Source organism: Gilbertella persicaria (assembly GCF_025201335.1).
Source record: "Gilbertella persicaria strain CBS 190.32 chromosome Unknown B0P05scaffold_14, whole genome shotgun sequence".
Lineage (NCBI taxonomy): Eukaryota > Fungi > Mucoromycota > Mucoromycetes > Mucorales > Choanephoraceae > Gilbertella > Gilbertella persicaria.
Genome location: NW_026251975.1, coordinates 438,172 through 457,977, shown reverse-complemented (window position 1 = coordinate 457,977; position 19,806 = coordinate 438,172). Strand labels below are relative to the sequence as shown.

General features: G+C 37.0%; 11 protein-coding genes across 11 annotated transcripts; 4 read left to right on the top strand and 7 right to left on the bottom strand.

The window, feature by feature from the left end:
- Positions 1 to 95: 95 nt before the first annotated feature.
- Positions 96 to 3,287, bottom strand: B0P05DRAFT_537095 (DNA polymerase family A-domain-containing protein). Its single transcript, XM_051577682.1, has 3 exons — positions 3,175 to 3,287; positions 546 to 3,127; positions 96 to 499 (listed from the first exon to the last, which is right to left on the bottom strand). The coding sequence occupies exons 2-3, from the start codon at positions 2,895 to 2,897 to the stop codon at positions 110 to 112; spliced, it is 2,742 nt and encodes a 913-aa protein (XP_051436192.1). The 5' UTR covers positions 2,898 to 3,127; positions 3,175 to 3,287; the 3' UTR covers positions 96 to 109.
- A 611-nt stretch (positions 3,288 to 3,898) lies between these two features.
- On the top strand, positions 3,899 to 5,072 carry B0P05DRAFT_537093 (Peroxin 13, N-terminal region-domain-containing protein). Its single transcript, XM_051577681.1, has one exon. The coding sequence runs from the start codon at positions 4,271 to 4,273 to the stop codon at positions 5,066 to 5,068; it is 798 nt and encodes a 265-aa protein (XP_051436191.1). The 5' UTR covers positions 3,899 to 4,270; the 3' UTR covers positions 5,069 to 5,072.
- B0P05DRAFT_537092 (HSF-type DNA-binding-domain-containing protein) lies at positions 5,073 to 7,316 on the bottom strand. The gene is made up of 5 exons (XM_051577680.1): positions 7,178 to 7,316; positions 6,921 to 7,131; positions 6,517 to 6,874; positions 5,874 to 6,469; positions 5,073 to 5,825 (listed from the first exon to the last, which is right to left on the bottom strand). The coding sequence occupies exons 1-5, from the start codon at positions 7,255 to 7,257 to the stop codon at positions 5,115 to 5,117; spliced, it is 1,956 nt and encodes a 651-aa protein (XP_051436190.1). The 5' UTR covers positions 7,258 to 7,316; the 3' UTR covers positions 5,073 to 5,114.
- A 3-nt stretch (positions 7,317 to 7,319) lies between these two features.
- Positions 7,320 to 8,284, bottom strand: B0P05DRAFT_537090 (uncharacterized protein). The gene is made up of 3 exons (XM_051577679.1): positions 8,100 to 8,284; positions 7,912 to 8,057; positions 7,320 to 7,867 (listed from the first exon to the last, which is right to left on the bottom strand). The coding sequence occupies exons 1-3, from the start codon at positions 8,209 to 8,211 to the stop codon at positions 7,394 to 7,396; spliced, it is 732 nt and encodes a 243-aa protein (XP_051436189.1). The 5' UTR covers positions 8,212 to 8,284; the 3' UTR covers positions 7,320 to 7,393.
- A 69-nt stretch (positions 8,285 to 8,353) lies between these two features.
- On the bottom strand, positions 8,354 to 9,073 carry B0P05DRAFT_537088 (uncharacterized protein). The gene has a single exon (XM_051577678.1). It carries the CDS (start codon positions 8,725 to 8,727, stop codon positions 8,494 to 8,496), a length of 234 nt encoding a protein of 77 aa, XP_051436188.1. The 5' UTR covers positions 8,728 to 9,073; the 3' UTR covers positions 8,354 to 8,493.
- An 817-nt stretch (positions 9,074 to 9,890) lies between these two features.
- On the bottom strand, positions 9,891 to 11,213 carry B0P05DRAFT_537083 (small GTPase superfamily). Its single transcript, XM_051577677.1, has 6 exons — positions 11,045 to 11,213; positions 10,909 to 10,980; positions 10,840 to 10,857; positions 10,740 to 10,761; positions 10,494 to 10,623; positions 9,891 to 10,444 (listed from the first exon to the last, which is right to left on the bottom strand). Exons 2-6 carry the CDS (start codon positions 10,954 to 10,956, stop codon positions 10,087 to 10,089), a joined length of 576 nt encoding a protein of 191 aa, XP_051436187.1. The 5' UTR covers positions 10,957 to 10,980; positions 11,045 to 11,213; the 3' UTR covers positions 9,891 to 10,086.
- A 740-nt stretch (positions 11,214 to 11,953) lies between these two features.
- Positions 11,954 to 13,135, bottom strand: B0P05DRAFT_578686 (uncharacterized protein; the record flags this gene model as incomplete). Its single annotated transcript, XM_051581873.1, has 4 exons — positions 11,954 to 12,112; positions 12,162 to 12,715; positions 12,778 to 13,005; positions 13,060 to 13,135. 4 exons carry the CDS (start codon positions 13,133 to 13,135, stop codon positions 11,954 to 11,956), a joined length of 1,017 nt encoding a protein of 338 aa, XP_051436186.1.
- Positions 13,136 to 13,663: 528 nt separating this feature from the next.
- Positions 13,664 to 15,045, bottom strand: B0P05DRAFT_537078 (NADP-dependent oxidoreductase domain-containing protein). The gene is made up of 8 exons (XM_051577676.1): positions 15,001 to 15,045; positions 14,914 to 14,955; positions 14,809 to 14,862; positions 14,735 to 14,763; positions 14,416 to 14,687; positions 14,249 to 14,362; positions 14,045 to 14,170; positions 13,664 to 13,987 (listed from the first exon to the last, which is right to left on the bottom strand). The coding sequence occupies exons 1-8, from the start codon at positions 15,021 to 15,023 to the stop codon at positions 13,742 to 13,744; spliced, it is 906 nt and encodes a 301-aa protein (XP_051436185.1). The 5' UTR covers positions 15,024 to 15,045; the 3' UTR covers positions 13,664 to 13,741.
- Positions 15,046 to 16,023: 978 nt separating this feature from the next.
- Positions 16,024 to 16,763, top strand: B0P05DRAFT_610738 (uncharacterized protein). The gene is made up of 2 exons (XM_051583389.1): positions 16,024 to 16,063; positions 16,117 to 16,763. Exon 2 carries the CDS (start codon positions 16,207 to 16,209, stop codon positions 16,354 to 16,356), a length of 150 nt encoding a protein of 49 aa, XP_051436184.1. The 5' UTR covers positions 16,024 to 16,063; positions 16,117 to 16,206; the 3' UTR covers positions 16,357 to 16,763.
- Positions 16,378 to 17,189, top strand: B0P05DRAFT_52889 (uncharacterized protein). The gene is made up of 4 exons (XM_051576683.1): positions 16,378 to 16,526; positions 16,581 to 16,640; positions 16,702 to 16,782; positions 16,828 to 17,189. The coding sequence occupies exons 2-4, from the start codon at positions 16,601 to 16,603 to the stop codon at positions 16,908 to 16,910; spliced, it is 204 nt and encodes a 67-aa protein (XP_051436183.1). The 5' UTR covers positions 16,378 to 16,526; positions 16,581 to 16,600; the 3' UTR covers positions 16,911 to 17,189.
- Positions 17,190 to 17,776: 587 nt separating this feature from the next.
- On the top strand, positions 17,777 to 19,473 carry B0P05DRAFT_537063 (uncharacterized protein). Its single transcript, XM_051577675.1, has 7 exons — positions 17,777 to 17,898; positions 17,951 to 18,009; positions 18,060 to 18,167; positions 18,213 to 18,590; positions 18,640 to 19,041; positions 19,088 to 19,332; positions 19,383 to 19,473. The coding sequence occupies exons 1-7, from the start codon at positions 17,817 to 17,819 to the stop codon at positions 19,450 to 19,452; spliced, it is 1,344 nt and encodes a 447-aa protein (XP_051436182.1). The 5' UTR covers positions 17,777 to 17,816; the 3' UTR covers positions 19,453 to 19,473.
- The last annotated feature ends 333 nt before the right edge of the window (positions 19,474 to 19,806 follow it).

Sequence of the window (19,806 nt, the reverse complement as noted above, 5' to 3'; positions counted from 1 at the left end):
CAAAATCGATGCCTGAAGCCAAATCCAAAGCAGTGGAGTGCAGAGAACAAGTTAAGGCGTGTTTAGAGCGCAATGAAACAACAATGAATGACATCAATAAAATGGTTTATTATGCATAAGCTTCTTGTAGTATATCTTTACATTTGATCACTCTTTCTGTTTCTCTATTTCCACTCAAGGAAGGATTGATGTGAGGTCTATAATTTTTGTACATTTGTGCCTTGAGGAAAGGTAGGTCGCATTCTTTTTTTGGCGTCTTGATCTTCTTGATCAACTCTAGAATTGTGTTTTGCTGAATTTGTGTAGCAAAAGTGCCCACAGAATCACCTAATAAACATTCTTTGGCTTTTGATTCTGATTCAAGAGCATGAATTGTATCAGATATGCTGCAACTGATTCCTTCTGAAATCTTTTCTTCATGTGAAGGAGTCAGACAAGTCATGTTAGGTTCTTTACGAAGAACATGGTCAATGTCCACAGCAGAGAAAAATGCCACGCTCTATTTTATGAGTATGTTTGAAAAAAGTTTCGATATGTTAGCTTACCTGTGGCAAATCATATATGCCTAGCTTATAACTAAACAATGCTCTTGTCCAAATATTTGCAACCTGAAGAGCTAATGCTGTTCGATGTTGATCTTTCTCTGAAGCCAAATACCTCACTTCATCATGCACAGAAAGCATAAATCTTGCGTTGATGTTGTATCTATCAATCAAATGTGCCATCGAAACAATAAGCAAATGAAGGTAATCTACACCTGAACTCTGGACTACCCAATTCACTCTCGATGTCAAGAATTGAGTGCCTGTGTATTTAGGCTTGAGAGCGTCTGTAATAGCGCAGCCTAGTACAGGTGTTCGAGGTTCCTTAGAGAGCGCAATGTCTTCTAGTGCGTTGAACATGTAGCTCTCTGTTCCACCATGCCAAAATGTTCGCTTGAAAGGGTTGTTGACCGAATGTTCTTTTTCACCTTTGGTGTTTGAATACAATTGTAGGGCTCTTATTTTGGCTGTCTCTAGATCCATGCCTTGACTGTATTGTAATAGTAGACTGGTAGCATATTTCACACCTGCACCATAGATTCTTGCATAATTAAAGATCTTGGCTTTATCTCGACTGATGCCCAAAATACTTGCCGTTTTTGAATGAAGATCTGTACCTTCTGATTTCGTGCCTTGCAGAGTCATCCAACCTAGAGCAGTTGCACCATGAAAACCAAACTGAGCATCACCAATCACGCTCGAAATCCACAATTCTTCAGAATCCACATCAGCCCCTATAATCTTGTATCCCTCAGGCGCTTGCACCATCGACTTGAGTTCAGATCCAATGCGGTTCAGTTTAGCATTGCTTGCTGTCAACCATGTCTTTTCAACCGCACGCCGAGTGACTGTACCCATCGTCACCATCTGAGGTAGGATCATACCATACTTCCCTTCCTGTTTCTTTGGCAAGTGCATATTGGCTGTGATGTTATCATCCCAAATAACAAACTGATTCAGAATTCTCTCTCGGGAACTAATCCAATACGCACTCTTTGCATTCAGCTCAAGTGCTTCTCGAGCAGCTTCGTATTCTGATGTCAAGATTTTGTCTTCAAAAGACCCAATGTAGTTCTTTGCAAGTGGGTTGCCGCAATTGGCTGACTCTCCATCTTTATGAGGCACTTTTAGGTAACAATACGTATCATCGATCAAGACAGATTTCTGCATTTGCTCTGGGTTGGCTTCGTCAGATGGAATTTTATAGCACCATCCATTGTTGGCGAGGTGATGTAAAGGATAGCCTTGCCATTTGAGTCGAAGCAAAAGAGGAGCAATACGAGACCGAATCGATATTTTGAGCTTATCTGATTTAGTATCGTATGCATCTTTATACCATTTAGGAGAACCTTTGAGTTTTCTCTGTCGAGGATTCACAAACCAATCTAGCTGACTCAACCAAGGGTCTTTTTGCCACGTCTCGGGTGCATCGACTAAAGCGTGTGCCTTTTCAGCTAAATCTCGTAACTTGACATCCACCAAGTCATTGAGTTCTTGATGTTTCCCAGCTGATTTCTCCAAATAATCCTGCCATTTCTCTGTTACTGTCAAGAACGAGTTTCCCATATGAAGCATGCCAGCAAATGATACAGGGTGAGGGCAGTTCTTTCTAAACCGAGGAAAGACTGCTTTATAAATGTTATGTGTGAGTGCTACATCATGAGCGCAATAAGTCATCAGTGTATCGAATTCTGCTCTAACATCTTCCAAACTGCCTACTTCAAAGCAGGACCGTTTTGATTTGTCTACATTCACACCACAATAAAATTTGGCCACATCTTTCAGGCTGTTTAACGAGCTGACATCAAAGAATTTGGTTTGATGATCTATTTCTGGTGCATTGGTAGATTCCTCGCTGTCTTGATTTCTTCGTTTTACTTCTATATTCCAAGCAGGCCGTTGTTGTGAACATAAGCCAGCTACTGCAATATGCAAACTCATAGTATCCACAAAGCGCATATGAGAGGGCTCCGTACTGTACTCCTCTGCGATCCGTGCTCGATCATAGCCCACATTATGCCCAACCACAAGTCGAGGTTGATTTGTGTTACCAAAGGGTATCAGTTGTTCTTTATTCTCTGTTTCTCCTAGTAAATAAGGTGATGCCCAAGAATACCAAGCTTTGTCTGAAGCCACTACAGCCATTGTAGGGTATTTTCCCTCAGACATGAGTACTTCAACATCAAATACAAAGGTTTGCTCAAGTGGAAAATCTACAGGTGTTGCTTTCCCTTCATGATATTGAGTCCAGCCTGATGCTTTTCGCCATTGTGTAGGCATAGGAGGTAACTCCATATTCGCAAGGTACTGACACTGTTCTAAATAGGGTGATGATTGTTCGAGACCAAGTCGCATAAAATGTTCTTCGATATTCACACCTATAAGTTTGGGTAATTGGATATCAATTGGAGGGTTAATTTCGTTTTTTTTGCCCCAAATTTCCTGCATTGTCAAATGCTCCTTCGCGTAGTTTTCCTTTATTTCTTGCCTTGTCTTTTTTGGTTGATCTTCAGTAGGGTAGGGTGAAAATAACTGCGCTTGTAGACTTGGTGAAAGCAGCTGTACGTGAGCAGGGTTTATTTTGACTAGCACAACCATCAATTTTCCTCTATTCTTTCTTATTTGCTCTTACTCTTATCATTGTGTAGCTGCCTTATCCACGCTTTTGAAAAGGAAGATCGAGTTCGTAACAGAATAGCGGATCTTTTTGAGATCATGAATAAAATAAACAAAGAGATGCTGGTCGTCTCTTTTTTTTTTTCTTTCGCTCATTTAATTTCTTTGTTTGGGTCAACTTTGCTTTAAGCTTACTAATCACTAAGCTTTGGTTCTTTGTAGTATCTTTATGCTCAAGATACTGGTTTTATTCATGTTTCATGTAATCTGGAATTCAGTAAAAGAGCCTTAATAAAGAGGGTAGGTATGTGTTGACAATCCATACTGTGACTGTTGAAGCGTTCATGCTACACATATTTTTGACAGCAGCACAACTCAGATGGTGTCATTCTTTCATTTTTCAATTAGCTTCCTTTGCACTCATTTGATCAAGAAATAAATAAATAAATAGAAAAAAAAGACACACGCAAAGAGAAAAACAAAAGAGTTCAAGTGGTGCTATTTTTGTTTGCAAATAAAAAGAAAGAATATTGATGTATGAAAGTACAGGAAGCTTAAAACAGAATGGCTTGACATCTATGTTATTTTATTCTCGTCTCTTTTGAATGATAGACCCAAACCCAATGCGAAAAAAGACCAGAGAGCTGACAAGGCATATTTTTTCACGTGAACCTTTGAAGGGTTAGACAAACTCAGTTGTTTCCTGATTCACACGCGTTAAATTACAGCCTTTTTTTCTTATTCAGCAATTTTTATTTATTATGCCTTCACCTCCAAAACCTTGGGAAGTCAATAACAACGCAGCTTCAACTACTCCCGTTGTCTCTCAAACAACTACAACAGATATCACACCCACAGTACCTACTAGACCTTCTACTATGAATACAACTAATACCTATGGAACAAGTAAGTAGAAGGAAAATAACAAGAATACTAAGACTTGTTTAGTGGGATATGGAAACACAACCACTGGATATGGTGGCTATAATTCGAGTTATAATAGTCCTTATAGTCGTCTAGGCTATGGTGGTTATGGCTCAAGTTACGGTGGTTATGGTTCAAGCTATGGTGGTTATGGTTCAAGTTATGGTGGTTATGGTACTTATGGAGGTATGAATTCATATGGATACAATCGATTTGGTGGAGGATACAATCGCTTTGGAAATGGAATGTATGGACCTGAAGGGCCTGATGAATCCAGTATGACAAGGCGTATGGAATCCAGCACACGAGCCACATTTGATGTGATTGAATCTATCGTAAGTGCATTTGGTGGATTTGCTCAAATGCTCGATTCGACCTATATGGCAACACATTCTAGTTTCATGGCTATGGTGGGCGTGGCAGAGCAATATGGGAATCTTCGACATTATCTAGGTAATATATTCAATGTGTTTGCTCTTATTCGATGGATCAAGCGATTGCTTTATCGATGGACAGGAAGAACACCACCTCCTGAATTAGTCGAATCAGAACAACAACAACAACAACAACAACAACAACAACAACAACAACAACAAGATGTAGAAAACGAACCCCTTCAGATAACAGAAAGTGAAGGGCCACGCGTATCTCGTAAACGACCTGTGCTTCTATTCTTGGCTTTAGTGACAGGGCTACCCTACATTATGTACAAGTTAATACAACGATCCAATCACTATAGACAACAACAAATGCAACAAAGAATGATGATTCCACAATTCAGTGGTCCACCACCAGAAACAGCGCGAGTCATGCATGATTTTGTAGCCGAGAGTCCTATTGAACTTTCCCTTCAAAAAGGAGATACAGTGCATGTGCTGTCTAAAGTAGATCCTGCGACAGGAGCACCTTGTGAATGGTGGCAAGGAAGATCAGCAAATGGCACGGTTGGCATTTTCCCTGCTAATTATGTACACATTGAAAATTAAACAGATAGAAAAAGGAGGAGGGAGTTTATTATAATACACAGCAAGATTAGTCTGTTGGGTTCATACGACGCCTTTTGGCTGATTCATCTAGTGCCGGGTCAAAAGGCTGAGAAGAAGGAACGGCCCATGTAAATTTGCCTTCGTTTGGAATGATGGCAGGCAATACGTTTTGTTGTTGAGGTTGTTGTTGAGGCCAAAAAGTGACGTTTGGTATATTCTTGTTAGTGGCATGATTCATATCTCCATTTGAAATGTCTGTTGGAAGTGAATTCATAGTCACAGGATAAGGATAAGGAGCTAATGGGAATGCATTATTGGTAGTGGTGGTGGTGGATGATGATGAGGATGAATAAGGTGGTGGTGGTGGTGGTTGAGATGAAGAAGAGGATTCTGCTAGTGTAGACTTGCTCAAAATGTCATTATTATTATTATTATTATTATTGTTGTTGTTGTTGTTGTTGAGCAAGGGTAATAGTCCAAACACATTGGGTGTTGGCTGTGGTGGTATAGATGATTCTGAATCTAATCCTTGTACGCGTTGAATTGCTTTTAAATGAGCACAATATTTTTCCAACATTTGATACAAAGTACGCTTTGAAAAAGGCTTTGGCAGAATATCTGTCATACCACTTCCAATGTATTGCATAATATCATTGTCTGTAAAATTAGATGTCATTGAAATAATAGGTGTCAATGCATCATATTGACGAATACTTCTTGTAGCAGAAATTCCATCCATTTTGGGCATCATAATATCCTAATTTGCTTGTCAGCGGGAAATACAAGCGACAAGTCATGGGCTTACCATTAAAATTAAATCGTATTTCTCTAGTCCCATCTTCTTTAATGCTTCAACACCGTCTTTAGCAAGATCAATTGAACAACCAATCACACTCAGTAGTTTCCCGCTGAGATTTCTATAGACAGAATCATCGTCTACTAACAGAATGCGAGGGGGTACAGTCCAGCTGACCTGAGAAGACGATGAGGCAGAAGAAGAGGAGGAGGAGGAGGGCGAAGGTGATTTGCGCTTGGTTGGTCTTTGGAGTGTAGCCAATGAAGCACCACCTTGATCTGCAGCCATAATTTCAATCGCAGGCTTATTATCCCTCACAGACATATTGGAAGACAGCCTTCCTAGTGTAACAAAAGTCAAGCCATCAGCCGTTTTCAAAGGAGACCCAATCAGACTACCGGCATTCATAGAGGCAGCAGCAGCAGCAGCAGAAGCAGTCTCAAGATCACTATGTTTGCCTACTAGCTGTTGAATAGCCTTATGGACAGGTGCTTCTTGTTTGATAGAAGGGAAGCCAAGATGTTGTTTCAGCTTATCAAACTGGTCTGCTGTGTTTTGTGACACCTGATTATAAGCTTCAAGTAATTTCTGCGCTTGCTGTGATGCTATAGGATTGTTTTTATTAAATCATACAAGACAGCAGTATACTTACGCTTTTCTTCCATCGTTTTCTCTAAAAAGTTTTTAATCACAGTATCTTTTTCAGTCATGTTTTTGTTGAAATCAAGCAACTGGCTGATGATCTGGTTATCTGTTTCGAGCAACTTTGAGATACTAGCTTCCATATTGTCTTTTGATTTCTTGAGTTGGTTGATTTGAGACTGCAGGTTCTGACTAATATCTCGGATTTCCTGTAAAGAGTTTCCGTTCATTGCTTGTTCTTGTGTGATGACGTCTGGTGAGAAAACTGGCTGTTCTTTCTTTTGTTTGCTGCCTGGTGCCTTCCTTTTGATATCAACCAGTAAATCTTTATGGTCTCTTATAAATTTAGGATGTTTAAACTCCCATGCCTAGAAATGTAAGTCGCTTTTTATCTTTTTTTTTTTCTTGACTTACTTGATCACCATATGGTTTATGTCCATCTTCACCATTACGCACTTTATGAAAGTCATACTTATTAAGTTGTCGAACAAAACTAGCAAAGTTACTGTGCTTAAAGTGCTTCGGTAAAATATTTTTCGAGAAATCGTTTGTGTCTTTGACAATAAACGTTTTGCCATCGTCACTCCAACAAAAAGTGTCTCGAAATCCTTGATTTTCTAACATTCTACACTTTATGTTAACTTTGTCCTATCTGTTTCTCTTGTACTTACCTAAATAACTTTTGAATGAATTCTGGCACAGAGCCGTTATTTATTTCGTTTGCTTTCAAATTTGTTTTCATCTGCTTCATATTAAGGGTTGAGGGGAGGAGGAGGAAAGAGGGACCTGAATATGATTTAAATCATGTCTGAATAAGAGAGAAAAAAAAGAAAGAGTCGCTTTTTATTATTTTTTTTTATTTATTCAAATTATGAGCAGTCACTCGATTAGTGCCAAACAGGTGGGGGAGGTGGAGGAGCACCGTACTGTTGTGGATAACCTGTAGGAGGTCTAAATCCATTCATAGCCATAGCAGGTGCCATACCAAGACCACCTTGATACATACGGTTTGGCATGACATGCTTTCTTCCTTCTGCAGCCAATAATCTTTCAGCAGATGAACCATGTCTTTCACCTTTACCGTCCTTTTTGAATGCATAAGATACTGTAATTTGCTTGTTCATCAAATATTGTCCTTCCATAGATTCAATAGCAGCATCAGAAGATTCGAAATTATCATAACTGACAAAACCAAAGCCCTTAGAAATACCAGTGTCTGGATCGCGCGAGATTTTAGGTGTATTCACAATCAAACCGAAAGCACTAAACGTGTCGTATAGCATCTTTTCATCTACTTCTGTGTCTAGATTACCAATAAATAGTGTTGCTCCCACATCCAAATTCTTTTTGTCTGAAGTAGCCTATTGATTCGTCAGTACAGAGTACACATGATGGATTCAATTACCTTATTGACGCGAATGGGTTTACCGTAAAGTCGAACTTGATTCATAATCTTGATTGCGTAGTCTGCATCTTCTTCTGTTAAGAATTCAACAAAACCATAACTCTGATGTTGCTGTGTTACTCTGTCTTTTGGTAAATGAACATTGACTAAGCAACATGTGAGTATAATTTTTTTTTGAATGCTATTACCAACTGGGCCTGCTTGTAACATGAGCTCCCAAACAAGCGTATCTGTGCATCTTTCGTCCAAGTTACCAATATAAATAGTGGCTTCTTGATTACGTTCGATCTGTTGAGCCATATTTTTCTTAAAGATCTCTTTTAAAGAAAAAGAAAAAGAGATTTCCTTCAAATGTGCAAAATGACGTATTTAAAGTCCGGCCAATATTGACAACATTCGTCAACCATTTTATAACCTTCTCTATATATCCAATCAACCTATAATAGCAACAAAGGCCAATACATTAGTCAAAAAAACCATTATGGCTTCAGTAACTGACTTATTATTAAGACCATGTCATAAAAGATATTATAGAACTTTTACTTTGACACTAAACAACATGAAGAGTTTAAAACAAAACGATTACACAATCTTAGGACACATTAGGAAACCTAGCAGTAAAGAAGAAAATACTCGTTTCATGAACAAAGTGTAATGTGTAATCATAAGATCTAGTCGACATATCCAGGATATGACACAAAATAGTCTATCATTGCACACGCTAAAGGCACTGGTATGACTTCTGCCAGTGAAAGAAGCAACAAAAACAAGCGCCAAGTTCAGCAGATACTTGATGGTCAAAGCACCGTTGAGCATGATGGTAAGCCAAGAAGAAGAGACATAAACCGTTAACTAACCAGCAAAGCGGTACCTGTAGAGCATAGACAAAAGAGGCCTTATCGTGCCTTCTTTAGGGCCAGCAGAACACAAAGAGAACACAGACTATAAACTAAAAAAAAAAGAAAGAGAACCAACTCTTTCTGCGCATACAACACAAAAACCACAAAAAAGAAGTAGTTATCTACTAAAGAGGGCCAATTACAGTGTACAATGAGCTTTGGATCTATATCTGAAGGCAATGCTCAAATAAAATCACCTTTTTCGTCCTAGTACACTCGCTTTAGTTTTATCAGAAGTGCCAAGAGATGGCCTTTCCTCATTTCAGTTGGATCAGGCCTACATTGGGTCATTCCAAAAAAAAACTCTTGATCGACTTTTTTTTTTTCCTTCACAAACCTTCATGGATCCTCCATGGATCCCCCCCCCTCCCCATGGGTCAAAAAATAAATTTCATAAAACTGCCAAACTAATGGTGCAATTCGATTTTTGGGATTGAAAGAACATGGTTTAGATGAGAAAAACAGACTGATTTTGATAATCTAGTTGCTGAGTAATGATCCATCAAAGATTGGCGCATTTAAGCTGTGTTTTGAGCATTTTTGCTCTAGATGACATATTCCCTTTGGTTCTAAAGAAATTATTGCAAAGCTTCCAAGATAAGAAAAGGGGGAGGGGAATCACAAACACAGTAAAACTCTTTCGAATCAATGAGTTTTTCCCTAACTACTGCAAATGAAACAGTAAAGATCGACTAAGAAGTTTTCCTTGGTATGCATATTTTTCTTATAATCGGCTCAAGAACATCTATCTTTCGCTTAATGATAAGACCCACTCGCTGATTATGAATTGGGGAGGGGGGGAACACCCACTTTGTACTGACGGTACTATTGCCTGACACATTTAAACTCAAAGAGTTTGGCGTTTTCTTAAAAAGTCATATGTTTGACTGCATTAAAGTATAAACAAAGGCTTACAATTCTTTTATACGAATCAACGAACAATGTTTAAAGACCAATAGACGATAGAAGGATGAAGAGTGGCATGGAAGAGGAGATAATGTTTTTTTCCCTATTTTCTCATAAACTATGTGTGATTTATCGAGTTGTTTTCGCCAAGGAAACATGCTTTCCAACATCAAGAGAGGGGGAGGGGAAAATAGTCATTTCCTTTTTTTTATTATTATCGCCATAAAGTTCAAAAAAAGAAAGAAAGAGAGAGAATACAATTACATGAATAAGGGAAGATATGTTGTTGTTGTTGTTGTAGGTGCAAGAAGAAGAAAAAAAAAAGGAATAGTCATTAATAATAGTAAAGAATATAAGAGAGAAAAGAAATCTACAAAATCAAACATTTGCTCTTTTTCTCCTTCTTACTTTTACCCTTGGGTCCTCCAGGTTTCAAACCTTCACGTTGAGCTCTGATAGCTTTGACGACTTGATAAAATGATCTTTCGACGTTGACACATGTCTTTGCAGAAGTTTCAATGAAATCGCAGGCCAATTGCTTTGCCATGGCTGCTCCTTCTTCTCTTGTAACCTCTCTTTCTGTTACTTTATCACACTTGTTACCTACCAACATCATAGGTACATTGTCAAGGTCCTTTACACGGAAGATTTGATTACGGAAGCGTTCAATACGTTCAAAAGTCGAACGGGAAGCAATTGAGTAAACTAACAAGAATCCTTCACCATCACTAAATGAGAGAGTTGAGTTTAAATGAAACACTATTTCTTGTTGCTTACCGAATCCATTGATCTCTTAATGCAGTATATTCTTCTTGACCAGCAGTATCCAATACTTCGAGAACACAGGGTTGATCATCAATGACAACTTGTTTACGATAAGAGTCTTCAATGGTAGGATCATATGTCTAATGAAGAAGGAGTTAATTATCTGGTCATAAAAAGATAATTGGCTAATGTTGCACTATTAAATTACCTCTAAAAATATATGTTAGATACTCTTTTTTTTTTCATGATTTAACTTACCAACAAAGTGATTAAGACAAAGCTGATAAAAGAGAAAGAAAGAAAAGAAAAATATGAAATGAAATTTAGTGTACAGATAGAATAAAATTATTCTTTATACCTGAATAGTCAAAGCAGTCTAAAAATAAAGTCAATAAAACAGATAGATAATATAATGAAAAAGACTTACTTTGCCAACACCACCATCACCAAGAACGACCAACTTATAGAGCATCATTTTTCAAATTTTATTTTATTTTATCTAGTAAAAGAAGATGAGAAAAAAAAAAAAAAACTTTCTCATCTCGTAAGGGATGAAACTTTACCTGTAGGAAATAGTTTGGCTTATATATAAAAAAGAGCTTTGAATGAACGGAGAGTATCAGTATAAAATAAATATAGAGAGATCAAAAAATAAAAAAATAAAACAAATTTGTCTCTCAAAGAATAAAAAAAAAGAAACAAAAAAGAGAGGAGAAAGGAATACAAAAAAAAAAAAAAAAAAAAAAAAAAAAAAAGAGCAAGATGGTCCAACGAGAGATTGGATCTGCCTCGTGTTTTTAATGATTAAAGCTCCGTTATTAAAGAGTTCAACAAGCTTTGCAATAGTATTGGTTATGCTGGCTTAGGATAGCCATGCATTTACTGGATGATAAGTGAAAAACACAAGTCTCGGAATACCTTCTGTCTTCTCAAGTAAATAGTGACCAAGATAAAGAAACCTTTTTATTTTGAATGGCAGCCCTGTAATAAAAATGTTTGCGAACGTTTAGACCGATATATCGCATGGTCAGAAAGAATTTTCAAATCCGACTATAAAAAATAAAAGAAACAAATTGTTTATTTTTGAAAGAGTTCCTCCGAGGTGAAATTAAACCCTTGCTTTAGAATACTCATTATCCTTACATTTTCATGCTGCCTCTTTGTGGATGAGATGGTGACTAATGTTAAGCAAGGTTATAATAGTAAAATAAGCCATGCGGGTAAATATCTGTTTTTGTTACGAAATGCTAAAATACCAACAATGGCAGCTACGACACTTAAAAAGGAAGCCCGAGTGATTGCTTGACAAATTTAAGTTTAATACCAGATCTGCGTGTACTTTTACCAGTGAATCGGTCCTCTTAACGAAAGACACCAATGATAAAGGCAATTTTACAGGGAAAAAAAACGAGTTATGTCGTATAGAAAAGAAAAGAAAAAGATCTCATAAAACACATAAATACAATTGCTATTCAAATGGCCATCACCAAGTTTTTTATTGCTTTTGGAGTAGAATCGTCATTCAAGTGCTTTGAATTATACCTTAAAGCAGAGATAAGGTCAGATGTATTACTTGTATCTTGTTTTTGTTGTTGACTTATTGTCTGAATAGCTTTTAGTGAGTTTTTTACCTAACATCATATCAGTATAAAGCCTAAAGCACAGACATACACAACTTACATTAATAGGTGAACTTTTTGAAAAGGCGCCAATAGGATCAATATGGTCATACAAGATAATAGAGACCACCATCACTTTTAAGCAAAACGCATCAAATACAGCATCCTTCTTTTTACTGTTGTTATTGAGTGTATGAAAACAAGCTGCCCAGATACTCGCTAACCACTCACTCACACTTTTCACTAGCTCATTGGACTGGACATACTTTGTGGTTGTGTCAATCACACATTTCAGCATGGGTGTTGGATATGCGATAAACAAGGATATACTGTTTGCCAAGTTATCTTCATTGATCTTTGTTCGTAAATCAGATTGTCCAAAAGATGTACTGGACATTTCGTCTTCTGCCAATGTCCTTCCTCTCTGTAATGTTCTTCTGTAAAATGAAAAATCGTTCTGGAGCGTAGGATGCTTTACTTTGAGTGAATCAAACTCAAAGACGAAATCAAGTATGTCAGCAAACAACTTTGTTAATCCTGGATGTCTATCAAGCTCTTTGGTTGTAACACCACCGTCTTTACATAACACATTGAGTAACATTGGAATACCTCGTTCTAGATATTAAAAAAAGTTAATTGAGTAAAAGGGTCAATTACCATATATTTCTCGTACTTACCCAGCTCGGAAGAATAGCTGTAAAAGTCTCTCAGCATATCGACAGTTGGCAAGACAGCCTTCCATGCTTTGTCTTCATTTTCGGTACTCGAGTTAGCTATTGCATTTCGAATCAGATCTGAAGCAGGCTTGTAGTTGTTTAGTTTGGCTAATAATGTTGGATTGGGTTCTACAAGCATTTTATAGAGCTGTTTATATGTTTCCATCTCTTCAGAAGAAGGTGTGGCATCTATATCATTGTTAGTTCTCTGTATAATACAAACACAATGGCTTCCTACATTACTTTCTATGTCAAAGTTTATTTCAGGTACTATATCAGAATTGCCGCGGAGATTCAAGGAGGCTAACAACTGTCCCATTCTCATATATTCCAACTAGTTTTTATATATATTTATATAGCAAAGAGAGTGAAAAAAAGCAAAAAGAGCGATCAAAACGAGATCACGAAAAAGTCAAGATGAAGAAGAAAAGAAGAAAACAAGTTTTTTTTTAAAAAAAAAATTAATAAACTATTGAAAGGCCGAGTTAGTCTCACTGTCTTAAAATGACCAACTGTGTAAGTTCAAGAAGCGAGGAAAATAAATAAATTGTGGCACACTGTATATTTACCATGTGAGCACACTTGTAAACCTGTAAATTTAAGGAGACACTTTGTTTTCTGAATTTGGTATACTTTAACCTGTCAATAAAGCCATAAGACGAGTATTTATTTCGGAAAACTCGGGACAAGGCCTTATTAGGAGAAGAAGCATTGAATTCTTGCCTGTGTTTGCCAATGGATAGAACCAAAAAGAAGAAAAATGACTGTGGCGTTAAAATAGGGTAAGGAGTTAAAAAGACGGGTACGCTCAACATATAAACACAATCATACCTTTCATCAAGTTACAGATCACTTAAAATAAAAACCCTGCATTGAAAATTTATTGTTGTTTTCACTCTAATCAGAGTCAATTTTATTTAAATATTTAGTTGTGTTCATCAAAGACATCGACACCCCAGAAGTTGTAAGGATCAACAAGTCTTTGCTTCTTTTGAGAGTGGACAATCTTGTTCAAGGTTTCAAAGTCTTCGTCACTAAGGTCAACAACTTCAAAGTTGGACTTAATTCTAGAGGCAGTAACAGACTTGGGGATGACAGAATAACCACGCTTAGCACCCCAAGAGATGAGGATTTGAGCAGGAGAGACCTTGTTCTTTTCAGCAATCTTGGACTATTTATAGAAAATAAAAGTCAACATAAATGCGATTATGGTATGCTTTGTACTTACAACAACTTCATCTTTCAATAAGGGAGAATCAGTGCTACCGAGAGGAGAGTAGGCAGTGATGAGAATACCGTGGTCCTTACAGTACTTGATCAATTCATCTTGAGGCAAGTAAGGGTGTAATTCAACCTAATTGAATCAGCACAAAAATGCATACATTGCCAAAAAAAAAAAAAAAAAAAAAAAAAAAAAAAAAAAAAAACTTACTTGATTAGCAGCAGGAACAATCTTTTGAGTCTTGGCCAACTTTTCAAGCTTGGCAATGTTGAAGTTACTGACACCGATAGCACGGACTTTGCTCTTATCAAGCTTTTCCATAGCCTAAAACACGTCACGATGAGATTGAAAATTTCAAAACATGACATAAAACTTACAGCATAAGTCTCAGTGAAATCAACATCATCAAAGAGAGTCTTGCCGTCCTTATCTTTGGGAGAAAGGTCTTCTCCGGGTTGGAAAGCTACAGGCCAGTGCATCAAATACAAGTCAATGTATTCCAAACCAAGGTTATCAAGGGACTTTTGAAGGGCCTTTTCAACATCTTCGGGACGGTGGAAAGTATTCCACAACTTGGTGGTAATGAAAAGTTCATTACGGGGAATACCAGAATCCTTAATGGCCTTACCGACTTCCTTTTCGTTACCGTCTAGTTTGTGGGTTAGGTCAAGAGCAAAGATAAATAAAGGGACTTACAAATGAAGGCAGCATCAATGTGTTTGTAACTAGAGAATATCAGCATAAAGACGCGTCTTTCTTGATTTACTTACCCAGTCTTAAGAGCAGTGAGAACAGCATCATAGACTTCATTAGGCTTAGATTGCCTGTCATGCCGTTAATTTTTGTTTTTGTTTTGTTTATTTGTAAACACTTACCATGTACCCAATCCGATTTGGGGGATTTCAGCACCAGTGTTGCTATACACAAATTAATCACTTGCATACAAAACACATTTTACTTACAGTTTAAGAATAGCAGTAGACATTTTTTCTTAAGAGTAAATAATTAGATAAAGAGTATCTGTCTATCTGTTGATTGCATCTCGTTTTTTATAACTATCAAAACGTGTCACAAAATAGCGCGAATTAATAATCGTCATGCGTTTTACTTCTTTGGAATCAATTGTATTTTTCATCAAATTTGACAAGGGCTCAATGATAAAATAAGAAAAATTAAAGTCCAGATAGAGTTCGAAACGCTTATTTCACTGAGAATCCTTTGAACCGACGCAAGCTTCAGTTAAAGGTCCTCAGCCTGCATTTTGAGGACATTCAGCTGTCACCTGTAGAGGGCTGCTAATCCGTCCCTAGCATTTTTATGCATACTTTCTGATTTTTTATCATACGAGAAAAGACATTGGAATTCAAGTGCCTTGATCAACGCGATCATAGAGTACAGTCAAACCTGTGGAATTTGGCGTTTTCAAAAAAAAAAAAAAATGACGGAATCTTACAAACGAATGGCTAAAGTAGAAAATTGATTGACTGAAACAAAAACATGATTGACACTTTTGAAAAGTTACAATGTCCGTTTGGGCAGATATGGTTGTCAACTTCAAAAACACGCATTGACGGCTTTTGCCAAAAGCAAATAGCAACACTTGTGTTATAGTATCAGTTATATCATGGAAGCTTGTTTAAGCAAAATACTTGCATATGAATTTTATAGTAGCAGTTCATTATTTGACGTTTGAAGTTACCCAAAAGTCATATAGATAGATAATCCATTTCTGTAGCTTCTGTCTATTTTTTGACCCAGTTATAGCGTCCTTCAAGACTGTCAACACCTTTTCTTGTCGCAAGCTGTAAATTTGCTCTTTGGGTGCTAGTTCATATTCTTTTAAATAAAGTTTTCAGACTGAAATCTTTGACTAATTCTGTCAAGTGAGGTGCTTTTTCAAGCTCAATTTACGTCTGAAAAATGAGGCGTAGTCAACTTTTTCTTTTTATAAACATCTTTATTCTCTTTGTTGCTTTTCTTTTCTCTTGGAAATCTTTTTTTATTATACCAAGAGAATCGGAAAAAGTAAATAAACCATTATAATATTATTTAATTAACTCAATAAAGCTATGATCAAGTATCATAAGTTATAGTTCAATTCTATCTCTAGTCATTTCCCGTACAATAGATTTGTCCAAATATCTCACATCGTTCTTTTTCAAATACTAATGGACATTATAACATGTAAGAAGGCGATTTGCATGCTCTACTGCGAGTCATATAGCAAGGCTCTTGCAAAAGAATTATTAGGAGTAGAAAAAGTTGGACTGGATATCTGTTATAGAGATAATCCCGCCAATCCACTCACTTATACTTAGCTTAAGAGCAATCTACCAGAACCCATACAAGAACAAGAGATATACCAATGAAAATGAAACCAACAAAATTAATCAAGCAGAAATTGAAATAGGGATACTTATGTCTTTTATCCAGCCAACCAAGTACAGCTTGTACAATTTCTCGACACAAAATAACTACCATTCGATGTGTACGACAGTGACTTGTATGAGCCCAGGAGTCTAACATTCAATGAAATATTCAGTGATGTCTTGAAAATGACCAATGTTATCGACGATAAGACAGTTAATAGATTTATTAAGTGGTACAGCCATAAAAAATTGAAGTTAATGAAAGCCACCTCAAAAAAAGAATGAATGAGGCAGGACAAAAAGTTGCAACTCCTCTCCTGTATATTCTCAAGAACGAATTTGTTGATAAGAACTATTTTTTCAATTATAATAAATGTATGTGCCAAGAATATCATACAATATTAACAGTGGCTTTGGAAGACATCACCATGCTTTTGCCGAGATACCAAGTCAATTTAAAGACAATGAAAGACAACGAGTATGAAATTGTTGGATATGCCTGAAAATCCATTGATGAAAAAGATGATATGAAGTGGATGCGTCTGCTAAACTTAATGATTGAAAAGCCCCAGACAAAATTGCTGATGGACAGAGTGTTCGTAAGTCCAAAATAGTCAGCAGGCGATCCGTTTGATAAGAGAGATAAGAAAAAGCAAGTCGAGCTGATGTCTATGATAAACTCAGATGGACACACAAGGTAAGGAAAGGATCCATCATTTATGTTGACTACAAACACATATTGACCTATTGACTAGACATGTTGAAGCACATAAATGACAAAGACAAGAAAATAGTACTACTGGCCAAATTTCACAGGTTTGACTGTATGAGAAAGAGTTGATAAATTATAGCTTTCTTTGTACTGATAATTAATAAATGTAGTCAACTGATGAAACACACTTTATAAATAAACTATAGTTGAAATTTTTGACTGATGCTGGAACAGCAAAAGACACTTTCCCAAACAAGGCAAAGAAGTATCTTCTGGTTGTACTATTACATAATTGCAAATATGTTTTTTTTTATCTTTGAATGATCTCGAATTACTGTCGTAGACTTCATCAAGTGCTACTTGTCCTCAGTACTTTTACCAACAATAGCCCAAGATGATTGTTGAATAAGATTAATAAAAGAACCAGTGTGTTTTTGTTGTTTCTAGGTGATGGTTGCTGAAGTCTTCCCCAAAACAAGAGAGGCCCTTTACAGAGGCTCAAATCCATCACGTAACGTAATTCGGGATGTTATCAACTTCGCATAAATTTTTGCTTGACCGATTGACCGGAAAAAAGAATTTCTTTATTTGAGAAAGAGTACGTCCTATCCAATCATATCCTGTCATCTATTCTGCATATACGCGAGAAATCTCTAGAAAAAAATAACACATCTTTTTCCTTTTTTCTTTTCTTTGTATGTCAAAACCTCTTTATACACTATTTCACTCACTTAGCCCTTGCTTGAAAATAAGACAGCCAAGACCAATTTTGACAAGAGGTTAGAAGAATAAAGTAATGCTCAATACTTTATTAACTCTACAAATATTTAGGTCTTCGTTGTTGTTCTGTCGGTGTTCTTCCTTCTCTATATCATCAACATCAACAAAAGGTGGGTACTAACAGTATGTCTTGTGCATCAACTTAACTATTTGAGAATAGAGAGGGTTTCATGTGTCTCCTGTTCAACAACAGAAACTAGACCCCTATAAAACATTAGGAGTGCCAAAAACAGCAAGTCAAAATGACATTAAAAAAGCTTATTATAAGGTAAGATCAAATGCAATGACCTATGCCATTGACTCAAGTGAATAGCTGGCAAAACAATATCACCCAGATACAAACAAAGATAAAGATGCCCGAGAAAAGTTTGTACAAATCCAAGAAGCTTATGAAATACTTTCGGATGAACAAAAGCGAAAACAATACGATCAATTTGGACATGGGTTTGAAGGTGGAGCAGCAGGTCCTGGTAGTAGTGGTGGATTTTACAATAGCAGCAGTAGTAGTAGTGGATTTCCTGGTGGATTTGATCCCAATGATATCTTTAGTCAATTCTTTGGTGGTGGTTTCAATGGTAGTAGTGCAGGTTTTGGTAGTGGTGGATTTAGCGCTGCAGGTTTCGGCGATGCTGGTTTTGGAAGTGCTGCAGGTGGTGGTCCTTTTCGTACCATGAGTGGAGAAGACATCCAGGCAAGTCATTCTTTTTATTAAAATAGCATTGACTAACATAAAACAATAGATTCCTCTTACAATTGAATTTATGGAAGCTGTCAAAGGGGCTAAACGAACTGTGACGGTCAACAGTGTTACCAATTGCCCTACCTGCCATGGCTCTGGCTTGAAATCAGGTAAATCAAAGACTCAATGTCAAGTATGCCATGGCACAGGTATGCAAGCAGTCCAAATGGGAGGATTTCATATGCAAGCAACATGTCAAGCTTGTGGAGGTGCTGGTTCATCAATACCACTTGGTTCTCAATGCGGTACATGTAATAGTGCAGGCAAGGTACGGTCAAGAAAACAAGTGGAAGTCACTATTCCTGCTGGCGTGGATAATAATAGTCGTATTTGTGTACCTGGGGCAGGTGATGCTCCTCTTAAGGGACAAGGTCCTCATGGCGATCTTTTTGTCTCACTTAACGTAAGCAACATTGTATTCTATACATGCACTGATAAGTATTGTATAGATCAAACCCTCCAAAGTGTTCCGTAGACAAGATGCTGATATCTTTTATGATGCTAAAATTCCATTCTACAAAGCCATGTTGGGTGGCAAAGTACGTGTGCCTACTATTGATGGTGATGTTGAAGTCAAAGTGCCTTCTGGATCTCAAGCGGAAGATAGTATTGCACTTAGAGGCAGAGGTATTCAGCGTCTACGAGGTTCTTCCAGGGGAGATCAGATTGTGCAACTAAAGATAGAGTTTCCAAGGTAACGTAATCATATCAACATGAAATTATACTCAGTGTTTTCCCTATTAGATCATTACACGGTAAACAACGCGAGTTAATAGAGAAATATGCTGCTTTAGTAGATGACGAATACAAGTAGTCTGAGTTAAAATAAAATGGGTTTATGCATAAAGAAGTTCAGTTCTTTGCCGCGGTTTCTTAACTATAATATGCTCGTGTTTATGATGCATAGAGTGCATATACTCTTAGTTACAATTACTTCTAAATTGGGTGAAGCAATGTTTTATGCTAGGGTGTTAATCAAGTCCAAGCATAGCAATAGCTTCCAAGATCAGATCGGTGTACAGCATAAAAAGCTTTGATTTAACTAAATAGGGTGTACAAAGTTTAACCCTATTTTCTTCTTCGAGTGTTCTATCGATAAGTAACACATACAGGTAATCGATAAAAAAGGAAATACCCGACCGAGTTTTGGGGTCGGTCTTAATTAGTC